The sequence below is a fragment of the Eriocheir sinensis genome, chromosome 38, assembly GCF_024679095.1.
Source record: "Eriocheir sinensis breed Jianghai 21 chromosome 38, ASM2467909v1, whole genome shotgun sequence".
NCBI classification, from domain to species: domain Eukaryota; kingdom Metazoa; phylum Arthropoda; class Malacostraca; order Decapoda; family Varunidae; genus Eriocheir; species Eriocheir sinensis.
This window is the reverse complement of record NC_066546.1, coordinates 5,050,738-5,070,846: the sequence shown is the minus strand read 5'-3', so window position 1 is coordinate 5,070,846 and position 20,109 is coordinate 5,050,738. Positions and strand designations below refer to the sequence as shown.

General features: G+C 40.6%; 1 protein-coding gene across 5 annotated transcripts; it reads right to left on the bottom strand.

The window, feature by feature from the left end:
* Positions 1–366: 366 nt before the first annotated feature.
* On the bottom strand, positions 367–19,152 carry LOC127008563 (peroxisomal acyl-coenzyme A oxidase 1-like). 5 transcript variants are annotated; one of them, XM_050880756.1, is made up of 15 exons: positions 18,619–19,152; positions 15,845–15,991; positions 13,969–14,107; positions 13,231–13,396; positions 12,870–12,993; positions 12,498–12,617; positions 11,145–11,269; positions 10,571–10,731; positions 10,038–10,200; positions 9,727–9,917; positions 2,888–3,000; positions 2,537–2,676; positions 2,275–2,421; positions 1,689–1,852; positions 367–795 (listed from the first exon to the last, which is right to left on the bottom strand). In XM_050880756.1, the coding sequence occupies exons 2-15, from the start codon at positions 15,978–15,980 to the stop codon at positions 699–701; spliced, it is 1,986 nt and encodes a 661-aa protein (XP_050736713.1). In that variant the 5' UTR covers positions 15,981–15,991; positions 18,619–19,152; the 3' UTR covers positions 367–698. The 5 variants fall into 5 exon arrangements, with proteins under 5 accessions (XP_050736713.1, XP_050736714.1, XP_050736716.1 ...); XM_050880757.1 differs by having other exon boundaries at positions 18,735–19,152; XM_050880759.1 differs by having other exon boundaries at positions 18,744–19,152.
* Between the last annotated feature and the right edge of the window lie 957 nt (positions 19,153–20,109).

Below are 20,109 nucleotides of genomic sequence, written 5' to 3'. Positions count from 1 at the left end.
AGAGAGAGAGCTTTAGAACACTTACTGTATACCAGTTGTTAATAAAACTGGAGTGTGCCATCAATCAATTTAGCATCTAATAGTACTATACATGTTTGCATAAGAAATAAGAAAACAACTTTGGTATTATTTACTTTTAATGCCTACATACAAAAAGCAATCTGCAGTACAAAATGTCATACTCGTACCAATGCACCAGGTTACACGTGAATTGAGCTGCTTAAGAATGCTTTGTGACTATAGATATGATAGGTTGTTTGATACAGTTAAATTAGAGATGAAAATGATCATATACTGCAAGGCCATGGTACTGAAGGTTAAGCTACTAAAGCCATACAAATGTTACCCTACACACTTTTTCTAATATATATATATATATATATATATATATATATATATATATATATATATATATATATATATATATATATATATATATATATATATATATATATATATATATATATAATGTCAGGAAACATATATGAATGCACTACTACAGATACTAAGGCCATGAAACAGTTCCACTACACATAATTCCTTTTTGCAGTCAGAAAATATATATGAATTTTCTACTGTGACTTAACAATAAACATTCTTCCAAAGTCTATGACATGCACATGCCAACCCTTTACACCATGACCAGAACAGAGAAAAAAATGTGAGTCAGATTTAGGGAAACACAACTGACCTTAATTCTAGAGGTTAGATTTCAAGAGGGGGCGCAGGTATTGGTAGTAAGCCTTGGGTACATCAGTCTTGTTGAGGGGACTTTTGAGAGCCTCATCATACAACCTTAAAGGAATAAAAAAATAAATATATCTTGGGTTACCACCTTGAGCTCAGAAACATATGGAACATCTCACTCTACAATACGGAGCGAATCTGTATTTTAAGGGATGGGTGGCAACCCTAAAATTTCTGTAGCCTGACCAGACTTGACAGTTGTTGCCTGCTGCTGATGGAGGCAGGAGGAAAGGGGGAGGGACATTACATCGTGTATTGTACACGCATTTCAGGACGACCCTTGACAAACACATAATTTTGCAGACTGGTTTTGTGATTGACCGAAAAATGCCATCACAACAGTTTTAAAATGCTGAATTTTATCTGCTTGCCCATTCAGACAGTCAAATACAGAACAATTGGCATTCTGTGTAGGTTCAAAACGGAATGCAACATCTCACTCTGAAATACGGAACGATTCCGTATTTTGAGGAATGGGTGGTAACCCTATCTGTCATTACTCCACTTCTATCCCTGCCTGACTGACAGCTGCTGCCTGCTGGTGGTGGAGGAAGAAGGAAGGGGGAGAGATGTTATGTCACTTACTTTACATGTATTTTAGGATGACCCATGACAAATTCATAATTTTATGGACTGTTTTTTGGTGAATGTTTTTTAAATTTTAAATTTTAAATATTAAAATACTGAATTTTATCTGCTTGACCATTCAGACAGCCAAATATGAAACAAATGACATTCCGTATGGTTCAAAATAGAAAGCATCATTTAATTCTCCAATACGGAACAATTCCGTATTGTAAGGGATGAGTGGTAACCCTAAATACTACATTTGAATAGACAACAAAAAAAAACCACATCAAATTTATCTCTCCCAATGCAAGATAACCAAATCAAAACAAACAGCTACTTGCAAATGTAAAGGGACACAGAATCTCACTCACCTCTGGTACACTTGCCCATCCCAGGCACCCAGTGTGGAGCCCAACAGTTCATCACGGATGTCAAAGGAATCAACCAAAGGAACTGCTTGCTTTCGGAGTTCAGCCAGCAACTCACACATTTCTTCCTCCAACAGAGAAAGCTCTGCCTCACTTAAGGCCCCACTCTGCCAGGGGTGAAAAGATCCACAGATTGTAGAAATTTGGATATGAAGCAGCACAGTGGTTGCTCCTGCTATGCAACTTTGCTTGCAACTGTGTCACAGGATTGAGCTATGATCATTTCACAATACGAAAGAAAATAAATTACAGATCAATCCAGTGACATTGTCAATGTAAATGTTGAATCGCGGAAAATACACAAAATGTTTTTGACAGATTGACTGGCCGTGGTGATTGAGGGAATGATAAGTAAGGTAGAAGGAAAAAGTTTGTTAGATCTGAATTTTGCCATCAGACACAAAAGTAGATTACAGAGACATTATATTCCACCCATTCTTATACATCTCCTCCACTAAAAAAAAAAAAAAAAAAAAAAAAAAAAATAAAAATAAAAAAAAAAAAAAAACTTTGAAATAAAAGAGCTCACCCTTAGGAAGTGTCCTTGGTTTAGGATCGCATTATGGATCAGGTAGAGGCGACACAGACCCAGCAGAACATTCTTCACCCCTTCACTCACAGTAACACTCTCTACTGTCCTCAGGAACTGCTCGCATATATAATACCTGATGTGAAGCTGCAGGATGGAAATAAGAATAAACTAAGCTAAATTATCAATTCATGTTTTAAGAATTATCCTCACAATATTGCCCATGTTCACTAAGGTGAAGACTTCACATTAGTGTGCCCACCTCAGCACAATGAACTAGTGACACTGAGCAAGAGTTCCAGGCATGAGGAAAATCTTGGCCCATGTCACACAGCTTCTGAAGGCGGGCCTCAACCTCCTTCACCAGAGAAGCTGAGGATGTCCTGAAGGCTTCTTTCAAATCTTTAATTAAACAAAATTTCGATTATGGTAAGTTGTCTTAAAATTTCTGTTATGGTGAGCAAGTAAGTTGGGAAGCAAAGTATACTCAATTACTGCTCCAATTATTTTGGTAGCAGCTCTTGATACTGAGAATTACTAGGCATAAAGATATGAGTAGTCTCAGATGGATTATAAATCCCTAGTTTGGGTAGAAGGTTGTATCTTTGAGCACCTTTGCTGGAAAGTGAGTTTGTCCGCTGAATGGCTGGTGGTGTGCAGAGGTATGAGACCGATGGCAATACTGGCTTACCCTTCATGGCTGCTTGGTATGATTTGATGAGGTACCTGTCATTAGATAAATTATGATTCAAATTATATAAAATCTCAGGCACTGTGTGTGTGTGTGTGTGTGTGTGTGTGTGTGTACGTGTGTGTGTGTGTGTGTGTGTGTACGTGTGTGTATTTTACCTAGTTGTAATTTTACAAGGCCTGAGCTACACTCGTGTAGTCCCGTCTCCACATCTGTACTTGTCCAGTTTTTCTTTAAAGTTGTGAACACTCTTTGCCAATACTGCATCCTTACTTAGGTAGTCTGTTCCAAACCTCTATGTTTCTTTGGGGAAAGCTATATTTTTTTGTCTCATGCATCTTTCTTTCCTCAATTTTTTACTGTGTCCTCGTGTGTTGCTGGTGTTTCTTACTTCTCTTAGTAGCAACTCCTCGTTATCTACCTCTTCCATTTTATTTCGCAATTTATAAATTAGTATTAGGTCTCTCCTTTCTCTTCTTTGTTCCAATGTTGGCAGGTTCATTTCCTTTAACCTTTTTTCATATGACAATCCCTCTAGTTCTGGAACCATCTTCGTTGCCATCCTTTGTATTCTTTTTAGTTTTTTTTTATGTTTCTTCTTATGGGGAGACCACAGTTCCCGCATATTCCAGCTTTGGTCTAATCATAGTGGTAATCATCTTTTTCATCATATCTTTATCCATGTAGTGGAATGCTATTCCTATATTTCTTACCATTCTATACGTATTTCCGAATATCCTATTTATATGACTCTCTGACTGTTGATTATCTTGTATTATCACTCCCAGACCTCTCTCTTTTTGAACTTTTAATATTTCTCCATCCCCCATTCTATATGTTCATTTTAGTCTCCGTTCACTCTTTCCCATTTCCATTACATGACATTTCTTCACATTGAACTCCATCTCCCATTTCAAACTCCAGTCCCAAATCTTATTTAGGTCCTCTTGCAGAATTTCACAATCTTTATTGTTTCTTATATGTCTCAGCAATTTCGCATCGTCTGCAAACAGGCTCATGTAATTGCTTACTTTCTCTGGCATATCATTAATATATACTAGGAAAAGTATTGGTGCCAATACCGATCCTTGAGGTACCCCACTATCTACATTTCTCCATTTTGATTTCATGTCCTTTACCACTGTTCTCATCTCTCTTCCCCTTAAGTAACTCTCCATCCAGTTTTTGATTTTCCCTTTCATTCCTCCTTTATTTTCCAGCTTCCATAGTAGTCTTGTATGTGGAACTTTGTCAAAAGCCTTCTTCAGCTCCAGATACACGCAATCCATCCATCCATCCCTCTCCTGTGTTATGTCCGTCACACTTAAGTAAAAGCTCAGTAAGTTTGTTACACATGAACGTCCTTTTCTAAAACCATACTGTTTATCTGAACGTCCTTTTCTAAAACCATACTGCTTATCTGTAATTATATTGTGTTCTTCTAGAAATTTTGTCCATTGTTTCTTTATCACTTTCTCGCATATTTTACAAACTATACTGGTCTGAAGTTCAGAGGTTCTTCCTTTTTCCCGCTCTTATATATAGGGACCACCTCAGCCCTCCGCCACTCCTTTGGTACTTTACCAGTTGATATTGAGCACTTTATGATATCATATACCGGTCCAACCAGCTGATTTCTGCATTCATCAGTATAAAACCTGAGACTTCATCCGGTCCTATTGCTTTCCTCTCCTCCAGCTCCTCCATTATTTTATATATTTCCTCTTTATTTACTATGACTTCATCCATTTGAACATTTATCTTGTCATCTTGTGGTTCATTGAATTGTGATTCTTTTGTAAAAACTTGCTGGAACCTCTTGTTTAGCAGCTCAGTCATGTCTTTAGGATCTTCAATTATCTAATTTCCATTCCTTGGTTTGATTTTTCCATTTATGAATCTATAAGACAGTTTAGGTTCTTCCTTGCACTTTTCAACAATATCCTTTTCATATCCTTTCTCTTCTCTCCTTATCTTCACGTATTAATTTCTTGCTATCTTAAAATCTTCTTTGTTCCTTTGATTCTTATTTTTTTTCTATCTCTTCTATGCTTTGTCTCTTTTTTCCTTTGCATCTGCACATCTTGCATTAAACCAATCCTTCTTTCCTCTTTCTTTGGGTTTATACAATGGGACATATTTCATGACACGTTTCATACGCCTCCATAAAAATATCATACTTTTCCTGCACCTCCCTTGTTCTCTTCAACTTTTCCCAGTCTAGCTCTTCATAATATTTCTTAAGATTTTCTATGTCTGCCTTCCTATAGTGTCTCCTGTTTCTTTTATATGATTCGTCCCCCTCAGTGCCTTCCTCCTCTGTTTCCATCTCTATTAGTATCACATGATTGCTCTTTCCTAGGGGACACACATATCTTAATTCATTTAACAAGTGCATTCCCTTTGTTAGCACCAGGTCCAGTCTTGCCGGTTCATCATCATCCCTGTATCGTGTGTTCTCCATCACCCACTGCATCACCAAATTTTCCACAGTCAATCTTAGAAATCTTTCCCCCATGCCATTTCACTACCTCCACTTTCAAATGTTTACCAATTTACCTCCTTACAGCTGGTCTCCAATTAACAAGACTCTTGTTTGCTTTGAGTAACCTACTCAGACTCTGAATGGTATCTTCAATCATGGTTGCATATTCTTTGCTCCATGAGTTTGTTCTTGGTGGTATACATAGGTTGCTATTATCATCATCATTTCTCTGCTTTTGTTCTCTAGATTAACGCTCACTATTTCTGCCTTTCCTTCTCCATATCCTACTTATTTCACTAATACCTCCTTCCTCGTCATTATCATAACTCCTCCACCACCTTTACCCTTTCTATCGTTCCTCCATACATTGTAATTATTATCAAACACTATTTGAATGACCTCATTCAGCTTTATTTCCATTAAACATACAATCTTGGGCTCTTTTTCCTTTAAGTAGTCTTGTAGTTCCAGTTTTCTAGATATTATCCTGTCTACATTTGTAAACATCACACTTAATTCCTTATTTGTTTCAATCTTGTCTAGCTTCTGTTCTCTTTCGGCTTTTCCCTTATATACCATTTCTTTACTCGATCTCCCAGAACTCTCCAAAAAAAACAACTTTTTTTCCTCTTCTGATCTTTCATTATTTCTTTCTTTTGCCTCTGCTTGTAATTCATTCCATTTCTTCCTTTCTTCTTCATTTCTATTTTTCTTTATGTATATTTCCTTACATTCATCTATTTCCCTTAGTTTAGTTGTTCTGTACAATATTTCCTCAGTTACCTTCTGTGATTTAAATCTTAATTTAACTGGCCTTGTCTTACCTTTTATGTAAGGGCCCATCATAACAATCTCTTCCACCTTCTCCTCAAGGTTTTGTATTTCTTCGTCATTCAAGTTCTTCAGTAAGTCCTTCACTGACTTAAGTCCTTCCTTATCCCTTCTTGGTTTATACATTATGTATTTTTCTTTCATTCCGAATATTATAAGACTTTTTCTTGTCTGCTACATCTCTTACTAAATCTTCATTCTTTTTTATGACCTTGACCACCTCTTTTTCTACATTTTCTTTCTCCTCTTTCAGTTGCTTTTCAATTATTTCCTGGAAGTCTACATTAGTTTTTTCATGTTCAACTTTCCAGGTCTTTATTTCACCCATCACTTCCTCCCTTACTCTCTTTTCTTCCTTGCCCATTATCTCTTTCAGGTCTTCATTTTCCTTTCTTACCACTCCTAGTCCTTCCTTCATCATATTTTCATATTTTGCCAACTCCTCTTTCAACTCCTCATTTTCCTGAACTAATTTTTTTCCCCCTTACTTCTAGACTTCGCACTCTTGCCCGTAAGTCATTGTGCATCTTCTTACCTTCCATATCTTCATCCTCCATGATCTGGACTTTTCCGATCCACATATTCAGTTTCTTTTCCACCAGCAACACTTTCTGTACAGAGACAGTTCATTATTTCCAAAACCAGAAAAATTTGGCTCGCTAGATTCATAACAATCTTCACTATCCTAATCCCCTCCCACAGCTCCCTCTCGCATTTTCAGTCTTGCTCTCTTTCCTCTTTCTCTTCTATTCGGTGTCTGCCACCCCTCTTCCTCCTCACTCATCTTACACTAGCTTTTTTAAGTTCTTTAACCCGAGAACGTCGGCAGACCCTTTTCAGGGCTTTCACGAGTCGTGGATGTGGTACGGTGGACCCTAAAAAGGGCTCACCATAAAACACCTTATTCGAGCTAATTGTAGGTGGTGGTGGCATAGAGCAACCCGCCATATATGCTCTGGGTCATTGTGGTGAGTGAGTGATCTTGAGATGGGCTTTTCTGTCATAGGTGGTGCTGTAAGGTCATGGCAGACTGAAATAGCTATCCATACAATAATCACTTGTCAAATTCTCTACAGTAGACAACAAGCGACTCTCGGTTAGATGCCACGCGTCACGAGACTGTTTATTTTGTAACAAACACCACCCAAAAATAATGGAGTTTGAGTAAAAGTAAACATTTTTAACGGCTTTATGGTTATGAGAGGAGTACTCTGATGTACATTCCATGCTCTTTTCTTAGTCTCAAAATGCAGTGTGATTTTGACGTTTCTCGGCCACTTCTCGGCTTTCCCATAGCCAAGCCCACGGGTTAAATGGGAGACGGGCCTCTCAGCATAACCCTGACCCTGTAAACACAACAACACAGGTGTCAACCAACAGTTGATCCCAGCACAGGGAGTGGGGGAGCAAGCGACAACACGTCCGCCTTGCTCGGTCTCTTGGAGTGCGTGCGAGTGTGTGTACCCAAAATATGAAAACACAAATATGTAGTTAAACTCTTTGTGAAACAAATAGTAATGAAAGATCATAACACAACTATAGTCTTCCAAATATGTCGAGGCCAGCCTGGCGAGGCCCTAAATGGGAAGTCCCCTGGTGCGGCGTTGCCAGATGTACTAGCAATAATTAAAGGCTTAGCAAGGAAGTGCGATTTATTTCCTCTTTCCCTCCCTCTCTCTCTCTCTCTCTCTGTCTATCTCTTTGTCAGTGTGTGTGTGCTTGTCGATTTTGTGAAATAGGAATCTCTGGCATTATTGATGTTTTTCTTATTGTGATATCTACTATTTTTTTTTCTCTCTCTCTCAGCCAACCCTTGATTCAAAGTAGCCACACCTCTCTCTCTCTCTCTCTCTCTCTCTCTCTCTCTCTCAATGTGTGCGTGTATTTACCTAGTTGTGAAATACAGGAAAAGAGCAGTACAGGTAACTCGATTTACGCGAGTTAGGTTTACGCGTTTTTTAAATAACGCGGGGTCCAAAATCCAAATAAATGTTTAATTTACACGTTTTTTCACTTACACACGATATTTTATGGAGTGGCCACCAGATGTCTCACGCAACTGGACTCACACGGCGCCGCGGCCACAAAGCTGAGCTCAGTTCTTCCTGTGCGCCACTTGAACAACAATACAGTACCCACACTGCCACGCTACTCAACAATAGGGGTGGGCAGGTACCGGTACCAGTACCAGTACTAACGGTACCAGCTATATGGTACAGTACCGGTACCAGACTGCTCGGTATACCGGTACCAGACGGCTCGGTACCAGTACCAGACTGCTCGGTACTGGTACCAATACTAGCCAGTCGCTCATGGTGTCCCTCATTTCTTCCTCACATGAGTGAGGCTGAGGCTGAGTGCCTGAGTGGATATCTCGGTGATATGGATATTCTCTCTCTCTCTCTCTCTCTCTCTCTCTCTCTCTCTCTCTCTCTCTCCACTGCATGAAGTGAATATTTATTTTTCGATAGAAACCTACCTCTTGTTTGATTTACATTGTTTTTGATTTATGCGACCTCTTCAAGGACACAATACCTGTACTAGGCTCATGCTGTCCCGTCTCCATAACACTTATTATCCAGTTTGGCTTTAAATTCATGAATCGTTTTTGCACAGTCTATTCGTCAAGTCCGTTGTGCTTCTGTATGGAAAACTGTATTTCTTGATGTCTCTCCTACAGTCGCTCTTCTTCAATTTCTTACCATTGCCTCTAGTCACACTTCTGTCACGTACTACTAGGTCTCCCCTGTCCAATTTCTCCAATCCCTCTTGTATCCTGTACAATGCTATTAGGTCCCCTCTCTCTCTTCTTCTCTCCAGTGTTGTTAGTCCCAATTTCTCCAGTCTTTCTTCATAAGTATGTTCTCTCAGAATATCCGGTAATTTAGTCGCTGCTCTTTGTATTCTTTCCAACTTTCTAATTTCTTTCTTCAATCTGGGTGACCACACTAATGCTGCATATTCCAGTCTTGGTGTGTGTGTGTGTGTGTGTGTGTGTGAGTGTGTGTGTGTGTGTGTGTGTCAGGTTATCATGAGAATCAACCTCTCATGTACCTGCGGATTAGCGTGGTCAATGTACCTTTGACCCAGCCTCAGAAATAGCAACAGTGGAGAACAGAGTTGCTACATTTTGTGGTATCTGTACAAGTCATTGTTATCATTCCACTAGAACAATATTCAAAGCTCTCTATACATCCTTATTAGAAATTCATATAAATGCACTATTATGAAGTTTCATTTAGAAGTAATCTAACAATGAGACAATAATTGTTGCTAGTACATCAGGCAACACCGAGCCAAGGGAATTCCCCTTTCAGGCCCCCGTCAGACCGGCCTCGACATATTTGGAAGACTATAGTAGTGGACTATGAATTGTCAAAATTTTCTATTGTGTTTGAAAACAAAGAAACATTGTATAAACATTAACAATACCTCTCTTCCTCACCTGGCTACCTGCAAATACAAAACAGTGTTCTCGCCCTCATAGGTGATGGCACAGGTTGTACTTGTGTACAGAAGAGGCAGCCTTGATGATGCAATGTATCCATGCCCTCCACAGGCCAGGCGACATGTCTCTATACCCAAAGTGCTATCTTGAGAACTGACAGCTTTCAATCCACTCGACAGTGAGTGAAGCTGAAAAGAGACAACATAAGTTGGTGTGCTTGCATACCTCCTGGTAAGTGCTTGTATTTACATATTGTACCTCAGTGAAAATGAAAGTAAACCTGAGACTACTGGAAAATAAAATAATACCTCAGGCAGATAATTCACATTTCCCTTTCCAATATCTGCTGTTACTTTGTGATACACTTCCAACAGACTCCTGCTTGCAAAAATAAAAGCAAACACTGAGGCGATGTGGGGCAGTAACTTGTACTGTTGAGTCTGGTACTCCAGGATTTGTGGCTCTGGCTCCCTAGAACACAGTGCAAGAACAGCCGAATTAGAACACCAAATCCTCATTCATAAAATCTGAAAACAGTTTTTCGTACATTATTGTGTATGAGTGTGTGTGTGGACTGCATAAATATCATATGTTCCAGATTTCAACCTACATGTGTGTTAGTGTGAGTCTGCAAATCTCTACTTTTTATTGACTCCCTTGATTCTGAATCTTCAGTTTGTGACTCCCTAAACCCTACTTGATCCAGGATATCAGGTGATGTTAGGAATAAGAAGTATGTTGATTATTAAACTAATTTACATACAGCAACCACTTTGCTGATGCAGTACTGTGATTCATTTTAATTATGAATGAACAAAACATAACTGAACTCAAAACCTACCCTGGAATAAGCTCTGACTGATGGCGCACTGCAGAGTATCGGGTGGCTATGGTGACAGCACAAGCTAGTTTTCTGGCACACATAAAGGCAATTCCCACACGAGTCTGCACCATTGTTCCATAAGAAAGTTTTTGGTGGATTGGCTTGATGTACGTACCATCCTGGGAGGAAGCATAGTTAGGTGGCAAGGGTTGAGCGGAGTTAATAGTTATAGCTTGAAAGTATTTCCTCATCCTGATTCAGGTAAGAGAGAGAAGATAATGAGTGAAAGTAGAATTCCCATAACTCCAGTAAAGATATGAAAACGGAATACAAAAAAATATCAATAGAACTGGTGAACAGTGTTTTAAGTTCTTAAATTCTTGACACCTTAAATTCTCTGAAAACCTACTAGTCATTTATTCATAATGTCTATGCAGTGAATTTGGTAAACAAAAATAAAATGCAAATCTAGAGAACAAAAAACTCTCATTCAAAAAATTGCTAGTGGCTTAGTTCTTATGCAATTCTTATTGAGGAGTCAACAAATGGTAGTGACAGTGTTATCCATAATCATGATAGTCTAGATCCTTACCTCAGTGACCTGGGAATGCTTCATGAGCATGTTTGTGCGAGGGATGCGGAAGTGGTTAAAACTTAGGAAGCCGTTGTCCTGGCTGTTAATGCCGAGGCGGGGCCCGATCTCCCCGACGGTGACTCCTGAAAGTCGTTCAGCAACGTGGTCAGCACCATCACCACCATCCTCATCCTCAGCAAAGGAAATGTCATGAATGTAGCTAGATACCCTCTCCATGCCAATGCTACTTCTGTGGCAAACTTTTCTCACAGGGAGATAAATATTTAGATCAATGACTTCTAAAAATTGAAATATGTGGATATAATAATAATAATAATAATAATAATAATAATAATAATAATAATAATAGTTATAATAATATTAATAATAACAATTTTGAAGTCTTTTTCTGAATATTTTTACTGCCCTTCAGCTGCCTCCTTTACTCTAAGAAAAGAGGGAAGGATATGCTTCTCTGCAGGGAATATTATAAACATTGGTGGATACAGACATAATTTTCCCAGTGCTTAGGAAGAAGTGTTGAAATATCAGAGCTAAAAGAATAAAAGAGGTAAAGGACAGGAGAGTAACAAGGAGCATATGAGGATTTTTTGCGGGTCTTTTCCGTTTGGCGTACAGCGCTAAAAGTAATTTTAATATAGATTTTTCTATGTATTTTTGTCCGTAGAATCAGAATATCACATTATTTTTTTGGAGAAATTAACAGTTTTTGAGTTATTTGCCTTTAAAGTTATTTTCTTCCTATCTATTACTGAAGGAATTCAAACTTTAAAAAGTCGTAATATTCAGTATTATATACAATTTATGGATCTTTTCCGTTTGCAAACCTTCAGCAGTCATGGAAACGCTTTGAAAATCCAATTCAAGGACTTTTTTTTTACTCTTGAAAATATGGGATAATGTTTACAAAGCGTCGCCTCTGGTGCTGGCCGCGAGGCTGCAGCGGGTGTTGCGAAATACCTCCTCGCTGAAATAAGTCACATATACATGAGGGGGTCCAGGAGGCGTAGCCCCTGGTTATTAGGGGGTCGAGGGCGCAGCCCCCGTTAGTAGGTCGTAAATTTCGGTTGGAGTAGTTTAAATAATCTCCCCGACCCAAAGCCCTCAGCGAGCAAATTTGAGGCTGCGGCGGCTGCAGCGTAAAGGAAAATAACTTAAAAACTGTTCGTTTCTCCATAAAACGGTTGTCATATTCGGATTCTACGGACAAAAATACATAAGAAAATCTATATTAAAATTAATTTTAGCGCTGTACGCCAAACGGAAAAGATCCTTTTTTGCTGCCATGGACATACTCTTATTCATCACATGACTCCAAAGCTAAGATACATAAGGTGCTTAAACATTCACCAGGCAGAGTGCGATGGGTGTTGAGGTCTCGCAGCTGCACAAAGAAGGGGTGGGGACCATGGCACTGGCCTTGGGTGTACAGCTGAGCCATCACAATAGCCACACTAGATGTCTTGCCCACTTGAGTGCCATGATGAAAAGAAGGGATACACAAAGTAATACTCTCTCACTCTTGCTTTTGGAGGAGGAGGATGAAGAAGAGGAAAGAACAAAAGAAAAGGACTAAATATGACTATCCTAGTAATTACTAATTCTAATACAAAATGCAATTACAACAGTCCAGAAATAACTCAGCCAGCCTTAAAAATATTACTTGTATGAGGATGCATAAAACATTCACACATTATACAGTTGACTATTCAAGTGCCTCACATCCTCCAGGCCACCACTTTGTTGAGGTGATGGTGGGTGAGTGAAGCACAAACTCCTGGGTCTTTGAATCATAGGTTGCCGTTGTTTCCAGTCCTCTTAGGAAAGTGCCATGACCCATCTCAGTCTGAAAGACACCACCTTTACATTACACTTCTCTCAAAATTAGTTCTCACTATATTATCTATATTTCAATATATTAATTTTTGGCAGGGGTATAAGTTTTAGGTGAGGGACTGCATGCCTCACTTCAACCAGTCAAATGAAGGTCTGGACTGAATGCTAGCCATGGGCAGGAACACAGAGCCTATGAGAGGATGAATCCCCTGATCATCCAAGTCATTAATGCCTCGATGCAACTCACCTGTGCATATGTTCCAATCACTTTGTTCTTGACAATCATGCTGACCCACTTTTGCTGTTGCTCAGGGGATGCCAGGCCTTGCAGTGCATCGGAGAACATGGACATATGGAGGCCAAGAGGGTTGCCATCTCTCAGAAGTTCAAGGGCCATAGTTGAGTTCAGCTCTCTGCATTATTTGCACAATTCATAAAAAAAAATGTGCATAATCAAGCTTATTCTCATATAGGTTTCATAAGCCTAAAGACACAATTCTTTAGATGTTTTTTAATGGAAGAATGGTGTAAGGATTTAACTGTTTAAATTTTCTAAATTCTGCAAATAATTATTTAGTTGATATATCACAAAGGACACAAAGGAAGAAGGAAGAACAAACAACAGCAGACCTGCTGGTCCTTACGAGGCTGTTTGTGACAAGCTACACTAACTATCTACTCAAAGGTGGAAGATGAAGGACAGCAAAAAGCTCATTGATCATTGGTGTGAAAGAGGATTAAGCTTTTCTGCTACAACACTGCAATTGGTCAGTATTTCACGGCTGAACTGCTTAAAAATAAGGTTTAAGAACATGGAGCTTTCACAATAAAAGGTTCTTACATACAAGGGAAACCAGTTTGTCAGCATTTCAAAGAGAGATAAAAGGATAAAGCCAGGTAGAGAAGGTTTAGCTGATAAGTAACTTTGAAATGACATTAAATGGTCAAGTATTCAGCTCACACACCACAGCCCCAGCCAACCCACCTTAGGGAAATGTTTAGGTCTGCCATCTTCTTGGTCAGGTGTGTAACCTTGCGTAACTCATTACTGTAGAGTTCTTCGTGGCTTAGGTACTCAATAGGAACCTCATCTATAAAAGCTGGGTCAGTGCACATCAGCTGTTCTGAAAGGGTTAATTATCTATATGTAATTTGGGTAGGCAGTGGCCGAAGTGGTAGCGTACTGGGCCCACATTCACCGCGTGAAGGACGACGCGAGTTCGAATCCCCACGCTACCACTCGGATTTTTCAGTCACCGCCGAGTGGCTTAAAACTACCCACATGCTGTCCTGAAGACCACCCATCAACCCGGACTCTAGAGGAAGCCGTCCAAGCGAATCAAGAACGAGTTCCGGGGGGCAGCATGAGCCAATGCAAGATGGCGCCACTATAAACACTCGCCTGCGCCAGAACGGGCTGGGCCGACCATCAGGCCCCACCTGGAAGAAGCCTTGGGCCGACCATCAGGCCCCACCAGGAAGATGCCTACCGGCGCAAGAGGCAGCGACGTAAAAAAAAAAAAAAAATAAATAAAAAAAATTACTTGTATTTAAATAAACCTAATTACCCAGATTTGAAGGGGCTAACTTGCAGCCCCCCTCCTGGTTTACTCACCTGGTGGGCTTCCCGACCCCACAATCCACATGATGAGGAGGGGGTACTAGGAAGCCAGCACTCTGCAGATGCGCCAGCTCTCAATATATAATTACTTACACAAAAACAAGTATATTAGTGAAAGAGCTGGATAGTGCATCATGTGCAGTCAACTTGTAATAGAATTTATAAGATTAGATGAAGAGCTATAGTCCATTTAATGATATTCTAAAAGTTTGTCCCCAAGATGATGAGCTAGTGCTGATTTAAATAGAGATAGAGACTGGAGGGTGACTAGGGACTCAAGGAGGGAATTACACAAAGGAATTCCTCTGACACTGAAGGACCTCTTCGTTAGTTCAAGCTGGGTCCTAACATGAGCTATTTTGTACTGGTGGCCTCTAGTGGGTAGATCAGGAGTTAGAACAAAAAGGTCTGAAGGGGAGATTGCACATTTATTATGAAAGATCTGCCAGTACTTGATCATGTCATGACGGAACAAACGAACGGGTATTGAGAATAAATTTATTTATGTGCAAGATAATTTAAATTTTCTAAACCCCGAATGTACTTTGACGAACGCCTCTGAACTGACTCTAATAACTTCAAGTCTCCAACATAGCCTGTATTCCACACGGCAGAGTATTATTCCAACAGGGGGCGCACGAGTAATGAAAAGGGGGACCATAAATGAAGCATCACGATTAACTGTAGCTTTAAGGATATTCTGCATAATGCCTCTGGCTTTGTTGAGTACATATTAGCAATGTGTTGATGAAACTTTAAAGTGCAATCAACTGTTATTCCTGAATCAACGGCAATGTCTTTTATAGGGAGGGTTATGTTGTCCATGTAATAAAGTCCGGATAGGCCCAAAACTTCCCAGTTCATCTGACGTCTCTGGAATCTTAATAAAACGCACTTGAAAGAATTCACAGTAAGACCCCAAGATTTAGATGTAGGAAAAGGGGAATTTATAGCTTGTTGACACTGCATCACATGCTGTATTTGGGCCGGAATCTGTCTTAATGTTGATGTACAACTTAAGGTCATCAGCAAAGATCTTGGTAGAAGCAGTTATGACAAAGTGAATGCTGATCTTTGTCTCACATCACTGGTGCTCAGCCTACTAGACCTTAACAAAATGCCAAGCCCAAGGGTCCCCATAACTCTTAGTTGAGATGACACAAATAATTATAAGTAATGTCAAATGGTTAAAGCAGACTAAAAAAAAAAAAAAAAAAAAAAAAAAAACTTGTCTACTTACCAATTTCTCTTCGTCGAATTGTCAACTGCTTCCTTCCGTCCAAGAAGTTTGTCAATTCTTCCATGTTAAAGGAGCATTGGGCCCTCTCCCGCCTTAGCTCCTCAACACAGTCTTGGGAATGTCTTGTCTCACCCATCTTGTGACAGCCTGAAAGTATTTAACCTGGTAACAGTGACGGGCCAAATTTGTGGCCCCAGCCTGAAAGTGTTTAAAGTAGGGAAAACTCAACACAGTCTAGAGAATGTCTCCTCTCACCCATCTTGCCCCAGCCTGAAAATATTTAACCCAGTAACAGCGACGGGCCAAATTTGTGGCTTTACCGCATACCAGCGATGGGCCAAATTCTTGACTTGACATGAATCCCCCAAAATAGAGGATATAATAGGGACACTAGAGGTCACTCCTATAAGCTTTATGTCCCCCGTTATAACACTGATGTGAGAGCCCACTTCTTCTCATTGAGAGCAATTAACATTTGGAGCAGCTTGCCGGATTCTGTTGTTTCTGTCATCTCAGTGAATTCCTTCAAGCACCAGCTGGGCAAGCATCTTGGTCAGATCTTATACGAGTTTGAGTAATTTGCCATGTGGTTTGTTTGTTCTTTTGGGTGTTTTGTTTGCATTGTTGTTATTGACTGGGTGTTGAAAATTAGTAGTTGTCTGTGCCATCTCGTGATGTCATATTAGCCAACCATCTGACCATCTTAATGAAAATCATCGCTGCAGTTTTGGTTGGAGACATCGCAGTTTTATGGGTGAGGCGTGTCCCCATCCAGGTAAAAAACATAAACTGATAACAAATGCGTTGATACATTTAATATATTGGTTTGCATGAGTGATAATTTTTTCTCATAAATTCGCTTAGAGGGGCCTTTAAGAAACAAGATCCCCGCAGCTACCATGTATGGAGTCCTTACCTGGTGAAAGTGTGTTGCCTTCAACTCTGTTTTTAATATTTAACTAGTAGTGTGCTTCCTAGTTGTTAGGGTGATGCAACACAAATGTTAAATTATGAGGTTTATTCACATTATGTTGATATATAATGGTAGCGAGCTTATTGAAATTAAGTAACAATATTATTTACAATTCATCACTGTTGGTAATGGTAGCGAGCACACTGATATTAATTAACAATGCTATTGACAACTCATTATTCTGTTGGTAATGGTAGCGAGCTTTTACTGAGTTACTTTACAATACTGATTTCAACTCATCATTCCAATCACCTTAAAGGGCTCACTCATCTCTTAGACTATTACAATTACATGAAGATGTGATACACTGGCCATAGCCTAAACACTTAACCGTTGTTAAATAACAGCTACCCCAATCAGGGTTTAATGATACATGATTATTACTGAAAATATTTCCTACCACCAATATGTGTTCACAGGGTTGATCATGGAAGCACGGTAGTCATGGGGGTTCAGGACACCAAGGAGGTGGTCATGAGTCCCCACAAGCATTGGATTAAACAAATGACTAACAAGAAAAAGTATCTTTTCTATTACTGAATTAATCATGGGATGAGACATTTGTGCTCCTAAAATACCAGAGGATGGGTATGGAAGCCCAACAAAGGGGTAACTTTACATTCTAACACAACAAGGGGGTAACGACTCAGTCAGTAGGGAACCTGTTGAGAGGAGAGGTGAGGCTTGACTGACTTAACCGTTATAGGTATAATAATAACATTGTAACACTAAATAATCACCGTCTGTTGGAATTAACTTCACATGTACCTGTTGAGAGGAGAGGCGAGGCTTGACTGAATATGCAGCTCTCGCGCTTTCCCCAACTCGACTCCTCCTCCCCCCCTTTGGCGTGGCTACCGGCTAACTAGCACCAAACGGTGGTTGTTGATACAGATACTTGGCCTGTTCCGCTAACTCAGGAGTTCAGAGACAGCTGTTCCTCTATCCCACGTGACTTAGGTGAAAAATTCCTCCTCGTTGTTCCCCGTAAAAGGAAACCTAACTTAACCATCCTCGGCACCTTCACTATGAGTCAGACCCACGCGATGCTGACCCGTCACTGGTTTGTCTGTCTGTCTGAATGTCTGCCTGGCCGCACCATCACCTAATTCACAAGCACACATCGGTTATTACAGGTTATCGATTTTCCTAGTTTTCCCCACATTACAAAAGACATTGAAATGATGGAAAACGTTCAGTGAAGGGCTACTAGGATGGTACCTGAACTTAAAGGACTTACCTACAAAGAGAGACAGAGGAAGCTGAGAATACCGACACTAGCATATAGAAGAGCACGAGGAGATCTAATTGAGGCCTACAAGATAGGCTACTCACTGGGAAATATGATGATGCATGTAGAGAAGGAATACTGAAACTTAGAGAAGAAAGTAGCAGCAGGGGGAATTCACTGAAATTTTTTAAGTCAAGATCACGGTTGGATATAAGAAAGTATGCTTTCCCAAAAACAACTGGAATTAACTGCCTGAGTGGGTGGTGGCAGCAACCTCAGTGACTCAGTTTGAGGCCAGACTAGGCAAATTCTGGGCTAATCAAGAATTGAAATATAATTACAAGGCACAAATAATCCACCACACACTGCCACAAGTTGCTAATGTAGATCTGGAGTCACAGGCGTAAGCCTCTTCCAGGAGGTCTTCTGTAAGTATCTGTAAGTACAGTAAGGAAACCTCATCACAATCTTGGGATTGTCTCCTCTCACCCATATCATGCCCCAGCCTGAAAGTAGTAGTACTTATTTAAGATAAGAACCGAACTCATTACCAAGGACTCATTTACTAACTTCCTCAGTTTACTTAGTCTTGTCTAAAGGCCACAGTTAACCTTCACCCAGTTACCACTCAGCTGGAAAGGGAAGATGATTAGTTGGGAATTTAAACGAAGACATGGAAAGCTCACCCACCTCACCCAACTTGATGATTTGAACTATCAGTGTGACTTGACAGACATGAGTGCCACTTCTGAACGACAAGGTCGGATGAGAGTTTCCAGATGTCTTCTGCAGGCGACGAGAGGGCGGGATGATAAGATAAAGACGTATCAGAAGAGATATCCTGAAGGTCCACTTTAATATTTTTAGTTAATTCTTGAATCCTTTTCCATGGCTTTTACACACAAACAGATCAAATTACTGGAATGTAGAGAGGTCTTTGGGTGCTATCAGAAATGCTATGAGCAGAAAGCTGTTTTCAAAAACATGTGAAATAATTGAAAAATTGGAATAGGACTAAGTCGCCTTCAACCACATCCTCTCTCTCTCATTCTTTCATTCTCATTCTGTCTCTTTCCATTTATCTCTAGCTGTTCTTTCTTTCCTTTTTCTATCTATCTTTTATCTCTCTCGATTCTCTCTTTCTTTCAAGGTCAAGGGTCAAGGTCGCGTGGATGAGTAACTGTACACCATCGCAACGGGGTTACTATCGGGTTGGGGGTAGCTGGTATAGTCTGTAAAGCGATTTGTCGGGAAATTTGTTCGCTTTATTGTCGCACCCCAGCACTGCACAAGTGGATGGCATTTCGGCAGGCCATCTTCTTCTGGGGTGTTTTATGGGGCTATATAGCTGTGGGACCGCTGTCTCCTGCCCAGTCAGTGGAATATGTTAAAGTATGTTCGGAGCATGAAGTCGGTTCATGTTATTCTGTCGATGTGTCACTAGGGGAAGGGCTAATGCTGGGTTCACACATCCACGGTTTGTGGTCACGGTGCCCTCCCGACGTACGCAAAAATGATCAGTCGGCAGTGTATCCGTGACTATCCCTGACGTACCTTGGATTTCCGGCGCGGCATCGTAACCCCGCCGTGGAAAACCTTGGACGTCGGCAGTGTCTCACGATCATTTTGGTCCGAGCAAAATGATCGTGGGTCACCACGACAACTGTCAAATGCCGTGTCTATCCGGGATGGCATCGGGAAGGGTCCGGGCTAGCACCTGGAGTCCGTCGGGTTGGTAAGCCATCGCAGATAACCGTGACATTCCGCCGCTCAGCCACGGTATGATAACGTGTGCTGCGGACGCCTACCGACCCCATAAAGCTGTCGGGCGCTGCCGGGCTGAGCCCGTGACCTCCCCGAGCGCACGTCACCATGACCCAGCGTTCTGACGCCTCCGTGCACGTGTTGCGGGTCGACGAGCTCGAGTTATCAGCCCCTGCAGCAGCCGAGATGGCTATACGGAGCAGCCCCAGTCCCCCCTGCAGGAGGAAGGTACCGCTACCCAGACACAAGAGGTAGCTACTCAGCCCCAGGAAAATGGAAGGAAGAAGGCCGCCACCA